Here is a 26,741-nt window from a genome sequence, read left to right as displayed (position 1 = left end):
ATGACTCTTTCTACTATACTCAGTGGGCGCCCTGGTACAGGGAGGAAGCAATGGTTTTGCTGTTCACAGAGTTAACTGGACACTCCGTCTCCCCACCAACTTATTTGCCTGGAATCAAATTCAGTGGGGACCAAGAGTGTATTCCTCAGACAAAACCACCAGTGGAGGTAAGACTTCTCCCAAATCCTCCCACCTTGTTCTGGGAACTGGAATCTGTGCCAGCTGAGAGCTGTGGGGGCTGATGATGCTGGAGACATTAGTGTCCCGTGAGCTGTTGCTTGTCTGTACGATGCTCAACATCCATAGAGTCTCTTCTTTAAGTAGATTTTCATTGCCAGCTTCTCTCCAACTATCTCCCAGGAGCCTAGCTCCTCTAGTTTTTCAGATGTGGTGATCTAAATCAACATATATTTTCACTACTCAGCCATCTTGAAATCTTCTTTGATTTGTTTGATAATTTCATTATATTGTTCCTGTAGCTCTTTTGTTATATTTACATCCATTTTTGTTTTCTTTGGATCAGTAGTACATAGCATTGGGATTTACTTTGACTTTTTGTTATATATATAAAGACAGTTTCTATGTCAATCTTATATTCTGTTATCTTGTTGGATTTATTAGTTCTTGGAGTTTTGTAAGAATGGAATACTTGAGAGTTTCTATGTAGAAAATCATGTAGTTTTATGTGAGGCTGTTCTAGTTCTTTCTTTACACATACATGCTTTTATTTATTTCTTTTTCCTGCTTTATTTCAGCGGCCAGAATGATAGTGGTGAGAGTGGATATCCTTGCCTGATTTCCAATCTTTAAAGAGAACCATTCTGTCTTCCACCATTACTTATGAAATTCGCTATAGGTTTTTGAAGATGCTGCTTGTGAGATTGAAGAAGTTTATTTCTTTTCCTATTGTCTTCTTTCGCAATGTCATGTGTGCGTCAATTGATGTGCTTTTATTTGAGCCTTGTCTCCTAGTTACTTGCTAGGGTGGATTTCATTGATCCATTTTATAATATCATACTAACTCCTGTCTTAGTGGATATTTATTACTCTAATTTTCTCTGTCAGCCTGCCTTTGGTGCACCTTACATCTTTTGATCTGTTGTATTTTCAGTTTCATTTATTCTCTCTGTATTTTTTATTAACCTTAAGATTTCCTCATTACCACATTGATTTATAAGTGTGTTATTTAATATCCAACTTTTAGAAGCTTTTTAAATTTTTCTGTTATTGAATTATAATATGATTTATTTATGGTTCAAAAATTTACCCTCTATCTAATTCCTAAAGTTTGTTAATTTTTTAGTAGCCCAGGAGGTGATGTTGACACTGAATGCAACCATCAGCTCTGAGCACTGTAGAAATGGAGGTAAAGCAACACTACAGATAGAATTTTCCTCGGGCGAGGACAAGGAAATTGTCCCAGGTATCTAGATTTTACAGACAGATACGTTGAGGCTCTGGTAGTCCATCTGTTGTGCTCCACTTCATGCAGTGGTGTGCAGAGTATGGTGGCCTATAGGCTTGAACACACACCCTTCAAATATTCTGTGGCTAGCTGTTCCCTGCGTGCGTAGTTGGTCTTGCCTTGTTCTGTGTTTCCTTTCTCCAAGCCTGCTTTTCTGTTTAGCTGAGGGGTGCTCTGACTCACGTATGTATGCTTTTCACACTTCAGGAAATTCCTAAAGTCATTTATACTTCATGTCCTGCAGAGAATCGCAGGTTTTTTTTTTGTTGTTGTTAAGAATCTGGGGTTGTATTTCTAGCCTTGTAATGTAGTTCTTATTGAAAGCCCCAATGTATAAAGTTGAAGCAGTTCTCCCAACTCTTGCACTTTGTAGCTCTAACAGGGTTTTGGGAGATTTCCCAAGGCAACAGTCTAAGAATTTCGTTATCACGGCTGAGGCTGCTATGCGCTAATACTGTATAAATTCATATTACAACAGTTCTGACATAGTCATAATGAAAACTATTTCATAGCATAAAGGAGATAATGCTTTTCCTCATACTGCCTTCATCCAAGCCCTGGAATTATGGCCTGTGAAGTATTGCCACCATGAGCTTTTTTCTTCAGGGAACACAAAAGGATTTTTCTTTCCCTTCGCCCACTTTATCTAATTGGAGCAAAATGATGCAGCCTTTGTGTAAGATCATGTTGCATTGCTCTGGGTTCTTTCATATTTAATTTAGAAACTCATGTAGTGTTTGGTTTAAAAATTAACTGTGAAATTAAATTTACAAGAGATGAATGAGAACACCTTTAGTCTTCCAGCAAGTCTCCGCTATAATTTACAGAAATGGGAAACATTTGCAGTAAGAGAAGATGCTATATTGCAGAATGCAATTCACTTACCACAGTTCTATTTTTTGGTACAAACCTCCAATTTAGGCTTTCCTGCTTTTAGTTATTATATTCTGCAAGGCTGGAATTTAAATTGCAACTCTGGCCAGTGTCTCTGTTTCCCTAACTTGCTTCCTTTGTTCTGCCTGCTTTTCTTACTGCTGGTACATAGGACATACTGCTTCCTGTAGAATCTGGCAAACCTTTTTTTTTCCTATTATTTTGCTCTAGAGGAAACTTTACTTTTCTTCTTTGAACAGGTTTTCTTCAGAATTTCAGGAAAGCTGGTGAATTAAACAGTGCAATCCCTTTGCTTACTAGAAAAATTCACTGAGTTTCAGGGACATTTTTGCAACTGAGGGACTCAGTAGGGGACCCATACTTTCTGAACACTGGGCTGTACTTTTTGTGGTCTCTTCTGATGAGTTAGTAATCCAACATTTCCAGGTTTTTCTCTTTTGTTTGTTTGTTTTTTCTTTATTTAAAAATTTTTATTTTAGATGAAGTTTTACATAATCGATCAGGATGGGGAAGATCTAGGGTTATGGAAAAGTGGGTGTGATCATAGTTTCCAAGCTTTCTATTTCTTCTCATTTCTTCAGGGAGGGGAGAGATAAAGGGATAGGCCCTACACAGCCTCTCTACCATCGGAGTAGCTGAGGATGGGGAAAGACCACGTAATATCAACCCAGGGTCACAATGGTGCATGTTCTGAAGGTTCTGCCCAGGAGGATGAGATAGTTTCGAAATGCCGTCAATCTATGTGATTTATGGATTAGGAATCCCTTCCAATGTCCACTGGCTGACATCATCAACCTTATACCAGATATTTGCTGCCTTTGTTTGGCTGGGATAGTTGTCTATACATTCTGTTCTCCATTCTCTGAATGGTACCCTATGTCCTCTGCAGGCCCCAATGAGCTACCATGTCCTCCATGTGCACCATAGTCTGATGTCCAGCACTCCATCCTCTATACTGAGGAGGAACAGTTCTCCTTGGTGGGTTCTTGGACCTGAGTCAGGTGATCTGGGCCATGCCAGATCTCCTGAGGCTCACAGGTCCAGCACCCAAGGTGACCTGTGGCCCTGGGACCTGCTGGATCTCCACCTCAGGGGCTCACAGACCTGTCCCCCACCACACAGTTGGGCTTGGTGACCTGGACCAGGAGACCCAGACTCCTCTGGGCCTCATACCCTGGGACTCATGGATCCAGCACCACCGCACAAGTGGGCTCAAGGGCCTGGACCAGGAGACCCAGATTCTGCTGGAAGCCCTATCCCTGGGGTTCATGGACCTGGGGCTCATGTGGGTCCTAGGGCATGGTCTAGGAGACCCAGGGCTAGGCCGGGATCCCGACCCTTGAGGCTCACAGGTTCAGCACCCACTTAGCAGGCAGGCCCAAGGCCCTGGGCAATGAGGCCCAGGTCCCACTGGACCCTCCCCTTCCCGCCCACCCCCCCCGGGATTCACAAACCTGGATCCTACTGTGCTGGTGGGCTTGATGATCTGGACCAGGAGATTCAGGTCTCCCTGGGCCCTCTATACCTAGGGCTTATGGATCCAGCACCCACCACACAGGTGGGCTCAAGCACTTGGGCCAGGTGACCCAGGTCCTCTTGGATCCCCCATCCCTGGGGTTCACAGATCTGACACTCACTATGTAGGTGGGACTTGGACCTGGGCCAGGAGACCCAGGGCCAGGCTGGTCCCCCACCCCTGAAGCTCACGGGTCCAGCATCCACTGTGCAAGTGGGTCCTAGGTCCTGGGCCGAGTGACCCAGGACCCCTTGGGCCCTCCACTCCTGTGGCTCATAGACCCAGTTCCCATCATGCAGGTGGGCTCGGTGGCCTGGACCAGGTGATCCAGGCACCTCTAAATTCCCCACCCCTGGTGCTCATGGATCCAGCACCCACTGCACAGGTGGGCTCAAGGACCTGGACCAGGATATCCAGGTCCCGCTGGACCCTCCACCCCAAGGGCTCACAGACCCAACACCCACTTTTATGTGTGCCCTAGGACCAGGAGATCTGGACCAGGAGACCGAGGGCCAAGCTGGACCCCCTACCCTTATGGCTCATAGGTTCAGTACCCACTGTGCAGGTGGGCCCATGTTCTGGGCTATGTGACCCAGGACCTGCTGGACCCCCGAACCCTGTAGCTCATGAACCCAACACCCACCACCTCCAGACTGAGTCATTTTCCTTGACATCCACCAGTGCGTACTACGGCCTAGTCTGATCAGACCTGCCCCCAGTTCCAGCTTGTACTGGTTGGTGCTACAGCCTAGCCTTTCCTAGGCAACCCCCAGTTCCAATCACCAGGTTTTTCAAGGTGGGCAGTTACATACTGTCTTGGAAGAACAGCAAATGTTTGCAGATTTGACTTGAAGGATGTGGCAACAATTTTTCCATGACCAGTAATTTTAGTGATTATTTTCTGTTCTCTTGGCTATTACTCAACCTGCAAACAGTGAGCTGGGCCACCCTGTTGTTTGAAGCCATACCAAGTAAAAGCTGGGTTGGGGGATGGCTAGAGGAGTAAAAGAAACTAGTGCATGTGCCTGGCGCGGTAGTCTAGCAGCTAAGTCTCGCCTTGCATTCACTGCAAGTTGGCTAAAGTCATCTCCTTGCACGTGCCAGGATCCCATATAGGCACTAGTTCTAATCCTGGTGCCCCCACTTCCCATCTAGCTCCCTACTTGTGGCCTGGGAAAATAGTTGAGGATGACCCAAAGCTTTGGGACCCTGCACCCATGTGAAAGACCCGGAAGAAGCTCTTGGTTTCTGGCTTTGGATTGGCTCAGCTCTGGATGTTGTGGCCATCTGGAGAGTGAATCAGCAGATGGAAGATCTTTCTTTCTGTCTCTCCTCCTCTCTGTATATCTGGCTTTCCAAGAAAAATAAATATATCTTAAAAAAAGAAGAAAGTTATGCATGAAGATTTGAAGTCTTTGAGTTCATAAATAGTGATGATAATGTGGATGTGGAGAAGCATAGAGGTAGGAGTGTGGTGAAGCACTTTTGTGAGAATTCTAAAAAGTCCTTCAAAAAGTTTGTGGGAAAAACCTGTTAAAAGATAATTTTATTTTGGTGCAAACAATTTTGAAATCGTTCTTTTAAACATAATATGCATTTCCATGAACTTTATACAGACTTTTCATCTGTATAGATTTCAAATTTTATTTTGTATCAAAGATAAGCTTTTACTTCATTTTCCCCATGGGAAAAATATTTGAAAAGCAAAGTTACAGAGAAAGAGAGATGGATAGAGGGAGGCAGGAAGGAAGCAAAGGAGGGAGGGAGGGAGATCTTCTTTCTGATAGTTCACTCCCAAATGGCTGCATCAGCTGAACCTGGACCAGGTGAAAGTCAGTAGCCTGTGATTATATCTGGGTCCCCCATGTGGGTAGCAGGGACCCAAGTACATGAGCCTTCTCCTGCTGCTTTCCCAGGTGTAGTCTCAAGGAACTGCCTGGACTCAAACCAACACTCACATGGGATGCCAGTGCTGCAGATGGCAGCTTATTAAGTCCCTCTGCCACAATACTGACTCCTTATGAAACTTTTGAAGTATGTTAGTAATAGGACTTTTGAAGTATATTAGCTTTTCAGTACCCCAATTTAAATTTCTGAGAAACTGGAAGAAAGGTGTACTGTGGCTCCTGAGGTGGAACTTAAGATTTGGAGTCTAACACTGGGCATCTCCCTTAGTCTGGCATCCTATGGCGGCTAGTGGCGTTGGAGTGCATGCTGAGGAATGATCACATGGGATGTCAGGAATCAGAAATGGCAGTTAACTCAGCCTCAATCACCATCTCCTGCTTGAGAATCAGTTTCCGAGGGTGCATCCTCGTGACCTAACTGTTGACCACTGGGCTTACCTCTTAGATATTGTGATCAGACCAAGCCTCCACACGTAATGCATTATCCATATACATTAATCCATCAACTATTAGTGGAAGACATTGGAGACCAAGTTCTCAATACATGGTCCTTTGGTGAGTACCCAATGATTATTCAAACCATAATAGCAGGCTAATAGACAGCTCCAGGAGTGTGTCTTAGCATCTTTTTGATTTTGGGAACTGGGATGAACATTTGCAGCCCAGAGAGGTCAGCTTTCCTGTCTCAAGTGCTGAAACTTATATAGATTGAGCAAGGGCCATTTCATTGGTAGCTATCTTCATTACCTGTTTATTTTTAAACATTATTTATTTGAAAGGCATGGGAACACACACACACACACACACACACACACACACACACACACACACACACACAGGAGGGGTCTTCCAACTACAGGTTCATTCCCTGGAATGCCCTCAATAAGCAGTGTGGACCAGGGTAAGGCAAGGAGTCAGGAACCCAATTACGGTCTCCCCTGAGGATGGCAGGGGCCCAAGTACTTAAGCTGTTGCTGCTGTTTCCCAGGATCTACAATAATGGGGAGTTGGAATCAGGAGGTGGACCAGGTATCAAGCTCATGCAGTCTGATGTAGGATGTGGGTGTCTGTCTGCTGGTCAACACCTGCGTCTTTCTTCCCCAGGTTGAAGGCTGGAGCCTTGATTGCTATGAACTCAACATAGCAAATTAGGGAATTCAGATTTGGACTGTGAGTGAGACTGTGTTTTGTTTAAATGAGTTTGGCAAATTCATATTACTGCTTGGATGTTTTTGAGACTGTGTGTGTCGGAGTATGAGGATGTGTGTGCATGTGAGGTTGTGTGTCTGTGTGTGAAATGGGCCACTGGATGGTGTGTGATCGTGGTGTGAGGCTGTATCTGTGTGTGAATGTGCATCTGCAGAAGCAAGTTAGCATCACTGAGTGCGTGTGTTTGGAGTGAACTGGATGCTTTCTTTGTGTTGCTATCACTGGCTCACCCATTTGTGATTGATGTGGCCTATTGCTCAGACCTTGGGGTTGGGAATTGGTTCCCAAGAAGACTGAACACTCAAAAGTATGAGGTGTGCTGGTAGCTTAGCTTGAACAAGTTTTGGTGACATAATGTGTCAGCCATCTCTGTGACCTGCCCCTTGCTGACCTCTTCCTGCCTCTTGAGCTTCCCAGGGTGTGGCTGGGCAGACACATGACAGGTGCACATCAGGACAATGCAGCTAATCCTTCCATTTCACAGGCACCTTCAGAACAAGAGTGGGCTGGGGCGGGAAAGATGAGAGGAGAGGCAGGTGGTGCTCCACCCTGACCGGGAGCAGGGATATGTCCCTTATTGTTAAAATGTTCGTTTATTTTTATTGGAATGGTAGAGAGGGAGAGTGTGTGCTCACACATGAGAGGGAGTGAGAGAGATAATCTGTGGCTCACACTCTTCGCATTCTGCATGTTTCAGATTTTGCCCCATGTCTCACCATCTGTGTTCAGCCTTCTGCCTCGAACGTCGTGCTCTCCACGTTTCAGTCGGCCTCACTGCTCCCAGTCTCCATGTCCAAGCTTCTGCCTGACACCCCACTGTCCCCACATTGCAGATTCTGTCTCACAGCTCACAATTCTCCAGAAATCCTTACATCCCCTCTATTACATTGTGTGCTTACCCTTATGTTCCAAAGACTCAGGGTCATTAGATTCACTTCCCATTGTCCTTGAAATCACAGGTGACACTCTGAAAGCTTGTGTGTGTGCGCGCGCGCGCGTGTGTGTGTGTGTGTGTGTGTGTAATATGTAAACCTTATTGCCGTTTCTTTCTTGCCTCTTCTGTCAACTTTGTCAGCTGTGCTTAACCCTGAAACTGTTGCCGTGTCTCAGGGCTTTTTTTTTCTGCCTCGGCCCTGTACCTTTAGATTAGTTTCTGTGTTAGTTTATATTAGAGATCCCAGTAACCCACCTGTACCTCTCAGTGACTTAAAATCATCTTTATTGTGCTTATGGGACATGAGAAACCATGGGTGAGTCCAGCTTCTTGGTTCTCTGAACTCAATGTGTGGCTAGGAGCTCGTGGTGGGGACTATGTTTGTGAAGTTCTCTCACAGGCTGGTGAGGCAGAAGAACAAGAAGGTTCTGTGGGGCCTGTATAGAAGTCATATGTCAGGGCTGCTTGCAACCTCAGGCCATCACTGTGGTGAATGTTGCTCCCCATCCATGCCCAGCACCATAACCTGGAGGGCACCGCTGCTCTGAGCTGAAGCAGTTTATTCTGCTGGTGATTGTTCCTTAGTCTACTCATCTATGATGAATCTTGAGAAGGGATCCCATGGAACACTTTGAATTTTGGAAACCCCACAGTATAAATAGTTCTAGGAGTGATAGCAAGGAAGCCTACTGAGGAGAAAGATGCATGTTTGTGGATATTTGATCAATCATCTCCCAGGGTACTGCTAAGCTATGAGAGAGAGCATTAGGCTAAAACCATCAACAGTTCAAGAACTCCAGACTCTTTGGAATACAGCTAACATTCTATCCATCCCCAAATGGTATAAGATCTAACATAGCAACAGCTAATGTTTACTTCAGCCTCATCTAGACTTGGTAAAGCTGTAGGGTCAGAGGTCATGGCAGTGATGTGGTCATGGCAGACTCTCTGTACCCAGTGACCCCTCTAGTCAGAGGATGGGGCGAGGCAGAAGCTAGGGAGAAAACTGACTCGGAGTAGGATTCCAAGAATGGGTCTTTAGGAGAGTAGAACACCTGGGATCTTTGAGAATGTTCGCTCACTTTGTCTCTCTTTTTTCCTCTTGTTCCCCTTTCGCTCTCTCCTTTCTCTTCTTTGTTGCACTGATGCAAGGCTACTCTGTCACAACAACAAATATGTAGCATTTATTTATGTAACAGAATAGCTGTTTAAATCTAGCCTTCAAATCTTGGCTAGATCATGGTTATTGCAATTAATGTGAAAATTTGCTATCATGCTTGAAGTCTGCTTTATAGTACATCAATAAAAGCAATTACTTATGTCAATAGAGGGTTTATGATTGGTACTATGACCTTCAGATTTGCTGAAACCTGTATTTCCCAGCATGGTTTATTAGAATTTTGAAACAAAGTTGCCTGCATTATTTGTAAAGATAAATGAAAAAGGTATTGCACCACAGGAAAATAACTTCCATGAGCACTGTTGAGGAAAATGGCATTTTAATGTGTATTTTGAGATTAATAGGTTTCTATACTATACCATGCACAATAGAGAAAACATAGGACATAATGGCAGTGTGGAAAAACTTTCTCAAATGATTTGAAACTTGTGAGCAGATTCTGCGCAGCATTATTTTGGTATATTCCTTGAGGTTTTACTGATTTTAGTGTTGGATGCTTTCAGAACTTCTTTGACCAGTTGCAAAAGAGCCCTATGAAGTGCTTTTAAAAAATAGATAAAAAGGTGGGAATTCAATGTAGGGGTTACACATGGTGTGGTTGTTTTATGCTAGTAGTTCTGTAGTTTCAGACTTGCTAGCTTTGGTTCATTTTGAGTTGATTGCTGCTTAGAGTGAGAGGTAGAGGTGGGTCAACTATCAGGTTGCTGCATAGGAGTATCCAGTTTCCCCAACCCTGTTTTTGAGGAGAGTGTCCTTTTTCTCGGTACTTGTATTTGGTATGTTTGCAAAGATCAAATGGCTATAGGTGCATGGGTTCGTTTCTGGAGTCTGTTCTGTTTGATCTGTGTCTGTTTTTATGCCAATACTGGGCTGTTTTGGTTATAATAGCTCTGTTGTATATCTTGAAATGTGTTATGATTCCTCCAGCATTGTTCCTTTGGATAAAGATTGCTTTGGCTTTCAGGGGATTTTTGTACCTCCATATGAATTTCAGGACTTTTTTTTCTCTGTAGTTCGTGATGGGGATTGTGTTGATCTATAAATCTCTTTGGATAGTATCGATCTTTTAGTTTTAACTTTTTCAATACATGAGTATGGGAGGCCTTCTGAGGCCTTTCACCTCTTTGATTAAATTAGTCTAATATTATTTTTGCTGTCGTTGTATTGCTATTATGAAGAGGACTACTTGCAATTTCCTTTCCAATGAACACAGTATTAATGTGTAAAAATACAATAGATTTTTGCAATAAATAAATAGATATTTATTTGTAGCATGTAATTTCATCTGATTTCAGTTATAAAATCTAATAGTGTTTTTGTGGAGCCTTTATTTTTCTGCATGTCACCTGTAAACAGGACTAATCCTATGTTTTCCTGTACTTTTTGTATGGCTTTTTATTTCTTCTCTTGCTTAATTACTCTGGCTGAAAGTTCTAGTGCTGTGTTGAATAAGAACCAGTTCCAGGTCTCAGAAGAAATGCCTCCACATTTTTTTCTATTCTGACAATGTTGGCTGTGGGGTTTTTAATATATTGCCTTTTAAAACTATTGAGGATTGTTCCTTATTTACTTAATTCTTCAATACCTTTTATACTTTAACTTATTTATATCAGGTGAACCAATTTCATGTAGTTTACAAATACTTAGGAGCGTAGTGATACTTCCCACCTCTCCCTTCCTCCTGCCTGTGTTCCCTGCCCACCTCCTCCTTCCTTATTTCTTATTTTTTGAGGATCTATTTATTGGAAAGAAAGATTTGCAGGGAGAAGCAGAAACAGAGAGAAAGATCCTTTGTCTGCTGGTTCACTCCCTAAGTGGCCACAACATCTGGAGCTGAACCGAGCCAAAGCCGGGAACCAGGAGCTTCTTCCAGGTCTCCCATGCAGGTGCAAGGTCCCAAGGCTTTGGGCCATCCTCTACTGCTTTCCCAGGCCACAAGCAAGGAGCTGGATGGGAAGTGGAGCAGCTGGGACATGAACCAGCACCCATATGGTGTCCTGGCGAATGCAAGGCAAGGATTTAGCCACTAGGTTATTGTGCCAGGCCCCTTATTTATTAAAAAAATTTTTTTTACAATGGCCAAAGTCATGAGATGATGCTGAATTTTATTGAAAAATTTTTTTGCCTTTGTTGATATGATCGTCTGTCTCCATCAGGACACTATTAGATTTGATAAGTGAAGTCAAATAAAGTACATGGTACAAAACCAACACATGAAAATCAGTTTCATTTTTACATATCAATAATGAACTCACCAGGGAAGCAATTACAATCTTCTTCACACCACCAACAAAAATATCTTTGAATAATTTAATCAAAGGTGTGAAAGACCTGAGAAAATCATTTGGTTTTTGTTCATTCTGTTGATGTGATGAATAACATTCAATGATTTTAGAGTATTGAACTATTCTTTTATCCTTGGGAATAATTTTAGTTGATCCTGATGTTCAGTTTGTTGGAATTTTTCTATCTATGTTCATCAGGGTGCTTGGTTTGTAGTTTCCTTTTTTTTCTCCTTTCCTTTCCCTTCCCTTCCCTTCCCTTCCCTTCCCTTCCCTTCCCTTCCCTTCCCTTCCCTTCCCTTCCCTTCCCTTTCATTCCCTTCCCTTCCCTTCCCTTCCCTTCCCTTCCCCTCCCTTCCCTTCCCCTCCCTTCCCTTCCTTTTCCTCTTCTCCCCTCCTCCTCCCCCTTCTTTTACTGAGTTCTTCGTCTGCTATTTATGTTTGATTCTTTTAAAGATCTCTGCTGCTTTGCTGCTTCTCATTCATATTGTGTATTGGCTTCTGTTTAATTATATATATGCGTTCTCTTGGGTCTCTTTGAGCGTCCTTGTACTCATTCCTTTGAATTGTCTATCCAACTTGTCATCATTTCGCATTCTGTAGAATCTGATCTAAAATGTTGGTAGATTTATTTTGGAGCTTATTTCCCTTGTTTTTCATACTGCTTTTTTGCTATGTTTATGTTTGTATCAAAGAGATCGGTCTGTTTGATCCTTTTGAAAGGGTGGTTTTCATATACTGGATGCTTTTTCCTGAAGATGTGTCTTCCATTGTTGACTTGGTAGGCCATTTGACTTGACGTTTCCACTTGGGCATTGCAGAAGTCTGCTCCACAACTTGTTCCATTGTTTGGAATGGCAAAAGGAGTACCTTTTGGTTCTAGCAGGGCATGTGGATCTTGGTGGTGATGGCCAGGGTCCTCACAGTGGGGCTTATGTCCATGGCAGGTGTGTGGTTCCACCTGCATCCCAAAAGCTCATGGCAGGGAAGCAATCTAGACCATTTATTGGAGTTAGAGGCTACTACAGTTTGGGGTTGCCAGCTTGTAACTTTTGCAAAATTACCATGTTCCTATGAGCTGGAGTGGTGGGTTGTGTTGGGTTGTTCATTAAAGCTGGAGAAGATGCCCGTGTGGTCCGGGAAGATAGTGCCAACAGCTATAACTTCCTGAATGAGGGCAGGTTTGAGATGTGGCAGGACTAGAGTTTGAACTATGTGGTGGGTAGGAGAAGGGAGCTATGTGACTTGGATGGGGAAATTTGGAGTGCTAGGTATTGTGAGAGAAAATCTGACTTTGACTCCCAGTTCAGTCTATGGCTTAATGCCAGCATAGTTTGCCAAAGTTGTAAAGTTGGGAGCAAATTATTGTTCTATTTACCTTCTAGGCATAACTAAAGCCTCGAATCAGGAAGTGTTGAGGTGTTTCAAACTGGGAACCGGAACACAAATGGAAGGAATGATTAAAGTTTGATAATAATTTATTGGATTTTAGGCATCTCTATTTGAAGAAAATGCATCAACTCTAAAGTATTTAATGTAAAAATTGTTATAAAATTACTTAAAAACTAACTTTGAATCCAGCAGTAAAAATGATAAATTGAAATGATATTAGTCTAAAGTAAAGTTTCAAGTAATTACTAGTCTAGAGAGTCAGGTTCTGGGGAAAGGCATAAATTGATTGAATGAAAACCACTTAATGGCTTTACCAAATGGATAATATGGGCTAGTATTTAATTTTCTGCTCAGTCTCATGACGTTCTTTTTGTATGTTTTAATAGACTTATTAAAGTATAAATTACATACCATAATTTCTTTGAAAGTATGCAATTAAATAATTTCTATTGAGTTTAAATTTTGCAGCCATTACCCCAGTTCATTTTGAGAACATTCGGTTTACTCCATACGTGTCCAAGGACCTATTCTTAGTTCTTGTTGCCATTCTAAGCCTTTGATGATCCTAATTTTCATGTTTCCCTTGATTTACCTTTTCTGCAGAGTTCATATAGCAAGGACAATGCAATTTACAGTTGTTTTTGCCTGAGCTCTCTTATTGAGCACAGATGTTTCTTGTTTATATGTCACATTGTGTAGCATACCTTACATTTAGTTGTTCATTCACCCTGACAAGACATTTGGAATGTTTCCAGTTTCACATATTTTGAGTAATGTTTGTATGAATATTCATGCAATGTTTTCATTTCATTGGCTACATTGCTAGAAGAACTTATGGGTCATATTATAAATTTTTGTCTTATTTTAAAGAAAGTTCCAAACTGCTTTTTACACTGGCTACACTATTTGACCATCTCACTAGCAATGTATGAGGTCTCTTTACTCCACAGCTTTGGCTTTCTTCATCTTTTGTCTTAGAAATTCCACATCCATTTGAACTATGATTAAATAGAAAAGATGTTTTCATGACTCACTGATAATATTGAAGTCTCAATTAGATGAAGTGTTTGCATGCATACCTTTGGTTTAATAACAGTCTCTAATTGGGAAGAATTGATTTACTATGTTGAAGTTAAGTCCAGTTGCCTAGGGAGTGATATGGTAAATAATTAATGACAGTTTACTGCAGGATTTCTTGTAGAACATGGTTTTTTAGTCTTCTGCTGGTTTGTCAGAGATGTATAATTATTCAGGAAATAAAAATAGCTTTCTTTGGAAGGCCTGTTGTTGTTGGTTGTGTTAGTTGGTGGGATTTCCAGTCCCTGGAACATTAAGACTTATGACATGCTTGGCTGTTGGATGGATTATACAATGACAGATACAGACTGATAGGCATGTCAACAGAAGATTTTTTTTTTTTAAAGATTTATTTTTATTATTTTTTTATTGGAAAGGCAGATATACAGAGAGGAGAGACAGAGAGGAAGATCCTCCGTCCGATGATTCACCCCCCAAGTGAGCTGCAACGGGCCGATACTATGCCAATCCGAAGCCAGGAGCCTCCTCTGGGTCTCCCACGCGGGTGCAGGCTCCCAAAGCCCTGGGCCGTCCTCGACTGCTCTCCCAGGCCACAGGCAGGGAGCTGGAAGGGAAGCGGGGCTGCCGGGATTAGAACCGGCGCCCATATGGGATCCCGGGCGTGCAAGGCGAGGACCTCTAACCACTTGTGCCACCGCGCCGGGCCCAACAGAAGATTTTTTTTTTTAAAAGTTTTATTTATTTATTTGAAAGGCAGAGTTACACACACACACACACACATCATCATCATCATCCATTTGTTGGTTCATTCTTCAAGTGTCCACAATGACCAGAGCTGGGCCAGATCAAGCCAGAAACCTGGAACTATATGGGTCTGCAATGTGAGTAGCAGAATCCAAGTCTTGGGCCATCTTTTGCTGTTTTCCCAGGTGCATTAGTGGGGAGCTGGATCAGAGGTGGAATTACTGGGACTTAAACTGGTGCACATATGGATGGCATTGCAGGCAGAGCTTAACTTTTAGTGCTGCAACACTGGCCCCTGTACAAGATTTCTGTGTGTTAAATCCTTGTTTCACTGGAATGCAGTAATTTCTATGTTCCTTTCCAGATTGTTCACAGAACTTTGGCAGCCATGTTGGGTTCCCTTGCAGCATTGGCAGCGCTGGCTGTGATTGGTGATGTAAGTTGAAACATTGAGAATTATTAACTTACTCTTACCAGAATGTCTTGTTTAAGGATATTCTAGGTTTTAGGTGAATTTTTTTATTAAGTCATGGGTGACTTGGGCAATTTTACAAAAGAATTGTGCTAGAGGTATGACCTAGAGGTGTTTATGAATGATTTGCATTTGATTTCTATCATTCTCACATATATATCTTAGTACTGTTTTTCCCTATTTTGGCTGAAAGGCTCATTATGCCTATTCATTTGCTTAAAGCTGTGTAACTTTTTGGCATGAGAACTAGATATTGGTATTGTCAGCTTTTGGAATACGAAAGAAACTAGCCTAACTAGAGCAGGGAAGTGGAAGACGGTGTTTGAGGCCACTGGAGATGTAAATGTGGAAGGATAATGTAGTGTTAGAGTCTGGAAGTGACCCATTTGGGAGGAATATAGGGGATAAATATAGGGAAGCAAGAAAGGCTTGGTGTCCACTGCAGATAAAGGCCCAGAGTTGTTTGATGGGCAGTGTTGGAATCAAACCAAGCCCACCCAAGGTTGGCAGCCCACTGACTGGGATTTGAAAACAAGTCTCTGGAATTCAGTGGCTGTTCTGAACATTTAAACTTGAGACCATTCAACCAAAGAATAAGAGCAAATTAAAAAAATCATGTGGTGGAAGTTGAGTTAGTTATTACTTTTGAATTTATACTTTGAATATAGGTCCAGGCTTCAAGTAGCAGTAGCTTGAACATTTTCTTGACTAGAGTTGGAATAAACAAATGCTAACCCTGAAGGTAAAGTACCCCAGAACCCTAATGCATACATATAAAACCACTGTTGCTTTTATTAATAATCAAGGAATGCTGCAATAAATAAGTAGTGTGTATAAATAAGATGGTAGGGCACCTGCTGCAGAAAACGCACAGTCATCCACCTTGCTGCCCCGTCCTGAAAGCTGCACTGTGACTATGCCATCACTCAACACTCTGCTCCTTATTCTTGTTTCCCAAGGGGTGGGGGTGAGTGGGCACATGGAGATTAGGACAGGTGGTTGTCCAAGTTGACATCTGGCCTTATCGCCATACCACAGAAGACATATGTCCATTAAGATGATAAGCTTAAGGGCCAATCTTGTAATTCATGCTACAATTCTACCTGGAGTTACCAAGGGAAAGAATTGAATTTTTTTTTTTTTTTTTTTGGTGTATTTGTTTTTTTTTTTTTTTTTTTTTTAAATAATCTTAGTTTATTAGGGTACAAAGGGTCACGGGCTACAGGGTGAAAGTGGGTAATATCATTGTTTCCACACTAATATAATCATTTTGCCCTGTATGTAGGGTTAGGGGAGTAACAAAGGGGAAAGCCCCACCCTACCTCCCACCCATCCCCCATCCCCAACATGAGGCGTGCTCCAAGGGTCCTGCTCATACAGTTTTGATAGTTCATCGGTTCTGGATTGCTGCCAATCTCTCCGTCCCAACCGTAATGAAACCTATTCAGAGTCCACTGGCTGACAGTCTCTTGATGGTTGGGGTTCCAAGATCAGCAGTTCAGTTGGAGAAATATCCAAAGAAACTTCATCTGAGTTGATCCCAGATCTGATTCTTGAGTGAGTTTGCTAGTACAGACTCCAACACTGTTCGTCACACCAATCAGCTTATGCATATGCTGGTCGTTGCGATTACTGGGTCCGTTCGGCTTCCAGCCCTGTCTTCCTTGTGAACCAATGGGTGTTGTAGTCCAGCTCGATTCTACCCACTTCATACTCGGTCTTCATGCAAACCAGTTGGAGCTGCAGCCTAGTTGAGGCGACTCCCCAAAACCCCTACCAGTTCTGCCCCCTACCCTGGTTCCCATGCTTGCCAGTATGCACTGCAGGCTTGTCCAGTCTGTCCCACATCCCAAGTAGCTCTCGCACACGTCAATGGACATTGAAGCCTGGTTCAACCCAACCAACCTATTATCCAGCCCATACACCCACTGGCAGGTGCCTTTCTGTCAAGCCACCCCTGCTCCTAGCCTGGGTTTCCTGCTGTCCAGTGAGGGTGGTAACCCTGAGGGAGGTGCCCACTATTTCCCTACTAGGCCACACCCACTCCTAGAGTATGCAGTCTCCAGGTAGTTTTGGCATTTGACTTGTCAGAATTGGCTCCTAGTACCAGCCTCTGCCAGCTAATGCTGTGGCTAAGCCCAAACACCCCTCAACCCACTCTAATTTTAACTTGCACCAGTCAGAACAGTCAGCTCACCGTGAGGCCCACAGGTGCTATAGCCCTGCCTAGTCTGAACTGCCCCCATCCGTATTCACACTTTCCAATGGAAGTAGTTATCCAGCAGGGGTGCCCACGTTCCCCTGTTGGCTTTGCCTCCTCCCTGATTGTCACATGTGCTGGTTGTGTGCTGCAGCCACATCTGGTACGGCTCATCTCACCTTGGCATTACTTGTTGTGTACTGGTATGTGTTGCAACCGAACCTGGCTCGACCCACACTCTGTTCTGGTGCTCGGATTCACCAGAAGGTAATGTGAACAGATTCAGGCTGGTCTGCCCCCAACCCATGCCATGTGTATGCCAGTGGGATAATTTTCATTGCCTGTTTTGGGTTGTTCCCTATTGTGCTTGTTGCGCTTACCTGCATGGGACTGTGTCCTGCCAGAGGAGTTGCCCGGGCTCCTCCACCAGAACCTGTCCCAATGCCAGTTTTCGCGCATACCAGTGGGTCCATGAGCCAGCACTACTCAGTTCGCCTGCTATCCTAGGAGGAACAGTGGCTTTTCCTGCCTGGCCTCCGACCCAAGCTGGTTCTTGTTGTTGGATATTTCAACCCAGCCATGGCTCTTCCATACCCCTACCAAGCTCACACATGGTTCAGTAAGGGCTGAGACCTAACCTAGTCTGTCACACAACCCTCCCCGGTCCTCCAGAGCACCAGATGGTGTTGGAATTTGGCCTGGCTTGGTGCTTCCCATCCCAGTCCACAATTGTGCCAAGTGAGATTACGATCGTATCCTGATCAGAATGTAGCCTCAGTTCCAGCCCATGCGCTCCTTGGTGGGAAACTCAACCCAGCTAGGGTGTCCTGTTATTTCCCCAACCGGGCCTCTGCCCTGCCATAGAGCAGGTGTAGGCCGGTGGTTGTTCTGTCTCTGTTTGGCAGAGCCCCTCACTTGTCGTGGCCCCTTGGATGCTGTGGCTTAGTGCCTCTGCCTCACACAGATCAGTATGTGCAAGGACCTACCTGGCATGAGCTGTGCTCCAACCTGATTTCTGTTGTTACTTGTGAGTTAAGGTTTGTTCAGCCTTGCCCCTTCTGTCCCCTTCCAGTGGCAGCCCGGCCCACCCCACATCCTGTTTAAAGATGCACATTTGGGTGCTGCTGCCTTGACCTACCCTGACTGTTGTGGATTCCTTTACCCATGAGTGATGGCAGATGTCGTGGTCACACCTAGCTTAGACCATTGCAACCCCAGCTTGGGAACTAACCCGGGGGATTTGTATTCCAAAGGGTTGGGCCCACACAACCCCACAGAGCCTACCCCCAGCCCAAGTTCTCTTGTGTGCTGGAGAGTGTCTTGATTTGCCAAATGTGACCACTCCACAACTCCAACACTCAGTCGGGCAATGGTACCCTACACTGCCAAAGAGGCCCCCATCCATAGCTTCGGTGTGGGCTAGTATATGGTGATCAGTGATGTTCTATACTAATATCCCATCTCCGTATTCATAATTGAGCTGTTGCATCTGTCTTACTAAAATTATCTTCTGGACACTTCCCCCAAACCACTAGGTCTTGGTCCCCTTGCCTGCTTGTATCTTTCATGACACTGTCACTGAGAATACCCGAAAATTCACTTTGCACCTACACTCAACCTAGTCTTAGTCATGAGTGACCCAGGCAGCAATTACATATCTTGAAAACCCCAGAGTTTGCCCTTCCGGGCGGCCAGCAGACAAAGCCTGGCACCACTTGGTGCACTGGCCGCCCTGGGGGAGGCCAAGGAATCGTTCACTGCCTTGTGGCAGTGTCTTTGGCGTGAGTCTCCCGCATTGGGTCCGACCCGGCAGGGGCACCCCCCACAGTCGCCACACTGCAGGGAGCGTCAGTTGCCCCCAAGCCCGAGGACCGAACTCCTCCCAAACTCCCCCAGCCGCATGGTCTTAGCAGCTGGGCGGAGCTAGGACTTTCCACCCAGTTCCCAAGTTCCCTCATGGCGGACTTACCCTGAGGGAAGAGCTCTCTTGGGTCCTGGGGGAGGCCGAGGACTCGTTCACTGCCTTGTGGCAGTGTCTTTGGCGTGAGTCCCCCGCATTGGGTCCGACCCGGCAGGGGCACCCCCCACAGTCGCCACACTGCAGGGAGCGTCAGTTGCCCCCAAGCCCGAGGACCGAACTCCTCCTTTTTTTTTTTTTTTTTTACTAAATACATAGATTTGACATAGCAGATGCATTGGGTCATGAGTATTTTCCAGCATTGATATGGTTCAATTCCAAAGAGAAGTGAATGATATGTTTGCAGTGAATGCAATGAATGAATGGGTTTGCAAAGGACCATATTTTTAGAGCTTATCCCCACGAGGGTGATGCACAGGATTAATTGGCAAATTTGTGCTTTGATTACAGAGACCAAGCCTGACCCAGGTGGTGGAGTGGATTGATTTTGAGACCCTGGCCCTGCTGTTTGGCATGGTAATTACAGTCCTTCCAGAGCGCTATGGTGCTGAGCCCACTTTAACATGGTTCTTCTCATTTGCCACTGTTCCTGATAACCATCGTTACATAAAAGATTCTGACAATTAGGGCTTGATTGGAAAGTGTCAGCACAGTTCTACCTAATTCCTCTTGAGGAGGAATAGAATGATTTGAGCCCTGTTTATCTGGAGGAAGAATTTCATTCTAAGATGTGGCCATGAAAATAATATTACTACTTGGCAAAGTTGTGTATTATTTTTTGTTACTTCTATTAAAATAAAACAATGGAATGTGCCAAACAAATGAGCCATTACGATTTTCAGTAATTGGAAAAATACCTTTATATGCATAAAGGAAGCAATAATCTTTGAGTAGTAGTTCAGGTGTTTTTAAATTTGTCATTGTGTGAAGTGGCCATTCTGTGCTGTGTGCTGTGAGGCATGTCAGCAAGTTCAGTTGTTGGGAAAAAAATTTGAATGTGCAAATGAGTTGGTATAGGAGTCATAAACCAACTTAGTGGGAATAAATGTAATTTGGTAAGAGCCTGGACAGCAGTGGAGTGGCTTATGCCTTCTCGAATAGACCTCAAAATTGGTCAAGCAGGTCTCATCCTTTCTGGGTTGGAAAACACCACACTATATAGTCAGGTCATTATAGATATCATGATTTCCCTTTGTCAGCATTTCCTCCTGCTGCCATAGTCTTTAATGTGACTCAAAATCATGCTGCACCCTTTGTGGGTGGGTGGCACATGTGGAGCCAGCCAATGCGCTGACCCCGGGATTAACACAGGAAGTGACCTGTGTCGTGTCCATAGAAACATACAAGGTTTGAGCATCTGGATGGAGGAAAGGAATCATGTCTATAAGTATGTATAAGAAATAAAATTAAAACCATGTTGTATTAGCTTGGTCAGGCTGCTGTAGCAGGCACCTCGGTCTGTGTGGGTTAAGCTGAGAGGAATGCTCTTCTTATACTTCTGAAGGCTTCAAGTTCAAGGTCCAGGTGGGAACAGGCTTGGTGTTCCCTGAGGCCTCTCATGGCTGTATAGACAGCGTCTTCGCCCTGTGTCTTCAAGTGATCTTCCCACTCTCTGTGTTGGAGCCCTAATCTCTTCTTAAAAAGACACCAGTGTTATTGGGATAGACAGAGGAAATGTAGAACTTCAGTTTAATGTAATTACCTCCCGAAAAGGCTTGTCTCTTAATTATGTATCTGAAAAGAACTGTACACATTCTGGAGACTTGGGGATTAGGAATTTAACATGAGTTTGGGGGGTTGTGGGTCTTAATTCAGCCCACGAACATTGTGTGTGTGTGTGTGTGTGTGTGTGTTTTTCCTCACTTCATGTCGGTTTTAGTAAGAATGTGTGGTTTCTAAGATTCTGGAATTTCAAGAGTGCAAAGAAAGCCTTTCTAACCAAGTCCCTGCCTTTCCTGCCTCTTTCTTAGCAGTCAGTCATCCATGGGTTGTGTTACCCTGTTCCCTGAGTTCCTGAATCCCAGGCTTTAAAGATTTATGTGTTTTTATTACAAAGTCAGATATACAGAGAGGATGAGAGACAGAGAGAAAGATCTTCCCTCCTATGATTCACTCCCCAAGTGACCACTACGGCCGATACTGCGCCGATCCGAAGCTGGAAACAAGGAACTTCTTCCAGGTATCCCACACGGGTACAGGGTCCCAAAGCTTTGGGCCATCCTCGACTGCTTTCCCAGGCCACAAGCAGGGAGCTGGATGGGAAGTGGAGCTGCCGGGATTAGAACAAGTGCCCATAGGGGATCCCGGGGTGTTCAAGGCGAGGACTTCAGCCGTTAGGCCACTGCGCCGGACCCCACTTGTTTGTGCTCTTATGAACCTTCCACTGGTGTGTGTGTGTAGTAACATATTCTGCACGTGGTACCACAGTGGCTTTTTTTTTTTGGTCAGGATTATCACTGGTGTTTACTCCAGAAATGGAAGATATTTGTACTGAATCAAATCTTAAATTCAGGAAGTTTTATATAGTTTATTGAAAAGATAGTAACAGGTTTCTTTTTTACCATTTACTTTGATTTATAGAATTTTGGTGAATTTTCATAACAACTTTACCAGGTGCAGAACATTCAGAAATGAGGAAAGTTAAGAAGGGTTAAGTATTATTATTATTGCTTAGGGATGAGCTCTTCCTAAGTGGCAACAGCAGGATTTGAACCTGTGTTTTATTATTCCAAGTTTAGCATATGACAACTGCAATTTTAGGAGGTGAAAAGAGAACCTTTCAGGAAAATCATGCTAGTTGAAATGCCTGGTTGATTAAATTCAGAATGAATAATACATTAATTTTGATTAGTATCTCTGGTGGTGGTTTTCACCGGCTGATTGTCAATAGTAGAAAGAAATGTACATAGGTCTTCTGTGTTCAGAGGGAACCCAGAGATTCTTTCACAGAATTATTCTTATTTTCATAAGTTCGCCAACTGATAACAAGACTCAGTTTATTTTCACAATAAAACTCTCCTTAGTTTTAAACCCTTAGAACATTAAAACGGAGCTTGTGAAGCTCCGTGCGGAAGGCCTCATGCTAGCCCATTTCCCGTCCGGCTTCTAACTGTGACAGGGAGCAAGCTGCTTCATCTCTCCGATGCTATTTTTCCTGATCAATAATCAGAGAGTAATAATTCCTGGTGCTTGGCATGAGGATTAGATTTGATGAGAATGGATCTTGAGGACACATTTCTGGACAAAATTCGAAGTATAAAACCATTAGCAGGAACCTCCACTCAGGGAATTAGTAGGTGGTTTACATGAAGCAGTGGTGGTTTTTCAGCAAGAGTGAGGAGCTTGCGGAGGGCAGGCTCAAGTTTGTGACTGATCCCCCTGTGTTGTTTCAATTTGGTCTCTGCTATAAAACAGTCCTGGTCTTTTTTCTCTCTCTCTCCATAGATGATCCTAGTAGCTATATTTTCAGAGACTGGATTTTTTGATTATTGTGCTGTAAAAGTAAGTATGAAATTGTATTTAATTGTTATGCACTAATTAATTACTGTATCTGCTTTTCTGACATTATAAATGTAATGAATTAAGCTATTTAGAGAAATGTCTTTAAGGTTAAAATCTTGTTTTTAAGAATTGTGTCTGCCATGCCAGTATGGTTGCTATGCTAAGTTGTAAAGTTCAGAGCAATGCTTTCTGCTCCCCCATAAATAAACGAAAAAAGATACTAGGAAAAGAGTAGTCAGATTGAATATTTGTGTGATGTTATTTAAATTGGCTAGTGAGAGCTACATATCAAAAATTGTTTTGCATATTAGTGTATGTAAATATTTCAAGGCGTTAGCTTCTGATGATTTTGCCTTTTGGTGAAATAATTTTAATGATTAGTTTCTAAATATTGGATACACACGTATTTTTATGTTAGAGAAAAACATGCTTATTTTACAAATGCTTTGAGTCTTAAAATGTTTATATATAGACATATAAATGTGCATATAAATATGAACAGACACACACTTAAAGGGGCTTCAAAGATTGAATTAAATGATAAGCTAGATTTTCCATGTGCTTTTAGAAGCATCCTCATGTGCATATAATATAGTACGACTAATCAAGCTAACTTACAAATGCATCATTTATTTGCCTCATTTTTTTTGCCTCTCATTTTTATGGTGAGGCATTTGGAATGTACTTTTAGTGATTTTGAAATATATAATGAACCATATTAAATCTACAAAAAATGTCTTCAAAATTCTGTAGTACATGAAATTAAAAGATAAGCTTATCTTATCGTTAACATTTTTGAAATCCACACATAGATTTTTCATAATACACATTTCCCCAAACTTTTTAAACCTAGTCATGCATTTGAAACTTAACACCCTTTGACTAATATCTCATCGACTCCCTCCTTACCCTGCTCCCCTGCTATCCAGCCACCCTGGTGGCTGCCGATATACTCTAATGCCATGAGATTGACTTCTTAAACTCCTGCAAGTAAATGAGAACATGCAACATGTGCTTTTCTGTGCTTGGTTTATTTCACTTCATATGATGTCCTCCAGCTTCATGTATCATGTGGCAGACGAAAGAATTTTCCACTGTTTTAGAGCCAAGTAGTATTCCATCATGCAGGTATACTATCTTTTCTTATCTGTGTGTTTACTGATGGATACTAAGGCTGCCTCCATGTCTCAACTATTGTGAATACTGCTGCAATGAACCTGGGAATATGAATTTTTCCTTTTTTGTTATGTCAATTTGATTTCCTTTGGATGTATACTGAGATATGGGATTGCTGATTTATATAGTTCTATTTTTAGTAATTTTTTTAAAAAGGAAGTGCTATATTGTTTTCCATATGTTGATACCAACTTGCGTTCCTACCAATAGTGTGGGTTCCCTTTGCTCTATCTGGTGCCGATACATGTTATCTTTCATTTCCTTTTTCTTTTTTAAGATTTATTTATTTTTATTGGGAAGGCAATTTACATTGGAGATACAGAGATCATCTGTCCACTAGCTCACTCCCCAAGTCGCCTCAACAGCCAGATCTGAGCCAATCTAAAGCCAGGAGCCTGAGCTTCTTCCAGGTCTCCTGCTCAGGTGCAGGGTCCCAAAGCTTTGGGCCGTCCTCGACTGCTGTTCCAGGCCACAAGCAGGGTGCTGGATGGAAGTGGAGCAGCCGGGATCAGAACTGGCACCCATATGGGATCCTGGTGGTTGCAAGGAGAGGATTTAGCCACTAGGCTATTGTGATGAGCCCTCTTTCATGTTTTGGAAAGTGTCATTTTAACAAATGTGAGCTGGTAGCTCATTGTTGTTTAATTTTTTTTCCTGGCTGCTTCAGGAACTACATGAACAAGTTTCTGCCTCCAGAGCTTGGCCAAATACTAATTCTATTCTTGATACTTTTTTAAAACCAAAATTTAGTTAAATTTAATTAAAATAATTTTACCTAACAAAGTCCTTTGCAAACTTGGAATTAGATGTTGTAATTTCGGTTGCCATTCTTGATCACTAAAGTGCACATTCCAGGTAGATTATTTCTCCCAACACATAGGTCTGCTAAAGGTAAGCAGCCATTAGGGCCACATGGATTCCAAATGACGCAGTCTAAATGAAATACTAGATGGCAGTGATGGGATTGGGGCTCACCACTTGGTGACACAATCGCTGTCAAGAAGCATTGTGAAGAATCAGAGAGGAGACAATGCAGCCCCAGATGGAGTTAGAATGCATTGAACTGTGGTGCTTAGTAAGACCAGCACTGTCTCAGCAGGCATAGATAGGATTCTGCGGGTGTCGCTTTTAATCCCCCATGCAATGTTGCTTCGGATCTCTGTTCCATAATCACGGTGAACCTGCTGATTCTGCCTTGTTCCTTCACGTGTGTGTCCCAGGCCTACCGCCTGTCCCGAGGAAGAGTGTGGACCATGATCATCATGCTGTGCCTCATTGCTGCCGTCCTTTCTGCCTTCTTAGACAATGTCACTACGATGCTCCTCTTCACTCCGGTGACCATAAGGTTGGCAGAGCACATCTCCTGTGGTCTTACAACTGGTCTCAGGGCAGCTGTGAGTTCTGGTCGCATGAACTGGCTCTGTTCTCACATCCTGGAAAAGGCAATAAGGCAGCGACGGTGCCTTACTCTTCACTGCCAAACAGTGCACTTCATTCCAATCCAGACAGCATAGGTTTTGTGTGCCTGTGGGGCACTGTTACCATTGCAAGACTTACCAGACACTGGGGGAGGGGGTGCACAGAGAAGAACCTCTGCCCCAGACTGTCAGGTTCTTGTTCTTCTCAATAATCGTGTACCTGGGCCAGCTCAGGAGTTTGTACATGTGTTGATGTGAGCAGTCTTGATGTGTGCCCTGGTGTTTTTTGCACTGCCTCTCTCTGCTCAACTAGAAGGCATCTGGTGGTGAGCACCTGTTTGCTGTGCCAGGGGATCTGCACAAGGAGATGTTGCTCCTTCTTGACCTGAATGGTTTGGGGAGGAGCACATTATGACACCGATTGTTCAGAGGGTTTTGGGTTTCCTTTCAGAAGAAATGTGATTCTCAGAGTTGGTACAGCCTGAAAGTGTTCATGCCATTAGCGTTGTGCTTCTACAGGTGTCTGTGTGTGTGTGCGTGTGTGTGTGTGTGTGCGTGCATGTGTACAGGTGTGTATCTCCTGTGTATAGATAAGTGCTTTGAAAGCCTTTAGGATGCATTTGGGCCTTTCACGATGCTAAAGGTTGTACTACATTCATTTTGCTCTGTTTGTGGCAGATTATGTGAGGTACTCAACCTTGATCCAAGACAAGTGCTAATTGCGGAAGTGATCTTCACAAACATTGGAGGAGCTGCCACTGCCATTGGGGACCCACCCAATGTCATTATTGTTTCCAACCAGGAGCTGAGGAAGATGGTATGTACCAATGAGTAGTATTACTTCCAGTAAATGCAGAGCTCCGCTTAGCACTCTTTTCGACCTGCTCCCTCAGCACTCTTCAGGCATGGAAGAACGAATCTTTCCTTTGTGTTAGTGGAAATCCAGATTCTGTTGATCAGCTCTTCATAGAGGGTGCTGTTAAGTCGTCTCAACAGAAGGATATTAAGGGGCTGGTATCGTAGTGTAATGCTACTATTTTACTATGTTAAGGCACTGCCTGCAAAGCCAGCATCTCGCATGGGCAGTAGTGTATGTCCTGGCTAATCCACTTCTGATCCAGCGCTGTGCTGCTGTGCCTGGGGAAAGCAGTGGAAGATGGCTCAAGGGCTTGGACTCCTGTAGCTACATGGAAGACCTGGAAGAGGCTCCTGGCTTTCACTCACATCAGCATGAGATGTTGCAGGAACTTAGGGAGTGATCTAGCAGAAGGAAATCTGTCTCTCTGCATCTTATCCCTGCCATTTCTCTCTCTTCTCTCTGTAATTCTGTCTTTCAAATAAATGAACCTTTAAAAAAAAAAGAGAGAGGGTGATATTAGATGAGTGCTCTTCTATTGTGGATCTAACAGGTCTGAATGGACTTCATTTTTTCTGATGAATTTTTAAAGAAATGATTTGGTTATTCAGTTGGTTATATTAATGGAAGCTGAGTTTT

The 26,741-nt window shown here is 43.4% G+C and overlaps 1 protein-coding gene across 1 annotated transcript in view; it reads left to right on the top strand.

Annotated features, from left to right (window-relative positions):
• Window positions 1–26,741, top strand: part of OCA2 (OCA2 melanosomal transmembrane protein) — a 198,186-nt gene that overhangs the window by 47,786 nt on the left and 123,659 nt on the right. Inside the window, exons 9-13 of the mRNA XM_040969948.1 lie at window positions 14,926–14,997; window positions 19,602–19,667; window positions 22,596–22,652; window positions 25,049–25,173; window positions 25,925–26,063. Coding sequence (XP_040825882.1) covers window positions 14,926–14,997; window positions 19,602–19,667; window positions 22,596–22,652; window positions 25,049–25,173; window positions 25,925–26,063 — 459 coding nt within the window. The remainder of the gene's footprint in view (window positions 1–14,925; window positions 14,998–19,601; window positions 19,668–22,595; window positions 22,653–25,048; window positions 25,174–25,924; window positions 26,064–26,741) is intronic.

Source organism: Ochotona curzoniae, unplaced genomic scaffold, assembly GCF_017591425.1.
Source record: "Ochotona curzoniae isolate NIBS_2020 unplaced genomic scaffold, NIBS_Ocur_1.0 scaffold_4701, whole genome shotgun sequence".
NCBI lineage: Eukaryota > Metazoa > Chordata > Mammalia > Lagomorpha > Ochotonidae > Ochotona > Ochotona curzoniae.
Note: the sequence above shows the minus strand (reverse complement) of the source record. Positions and strands in the feature narration are given on the sequence as shown.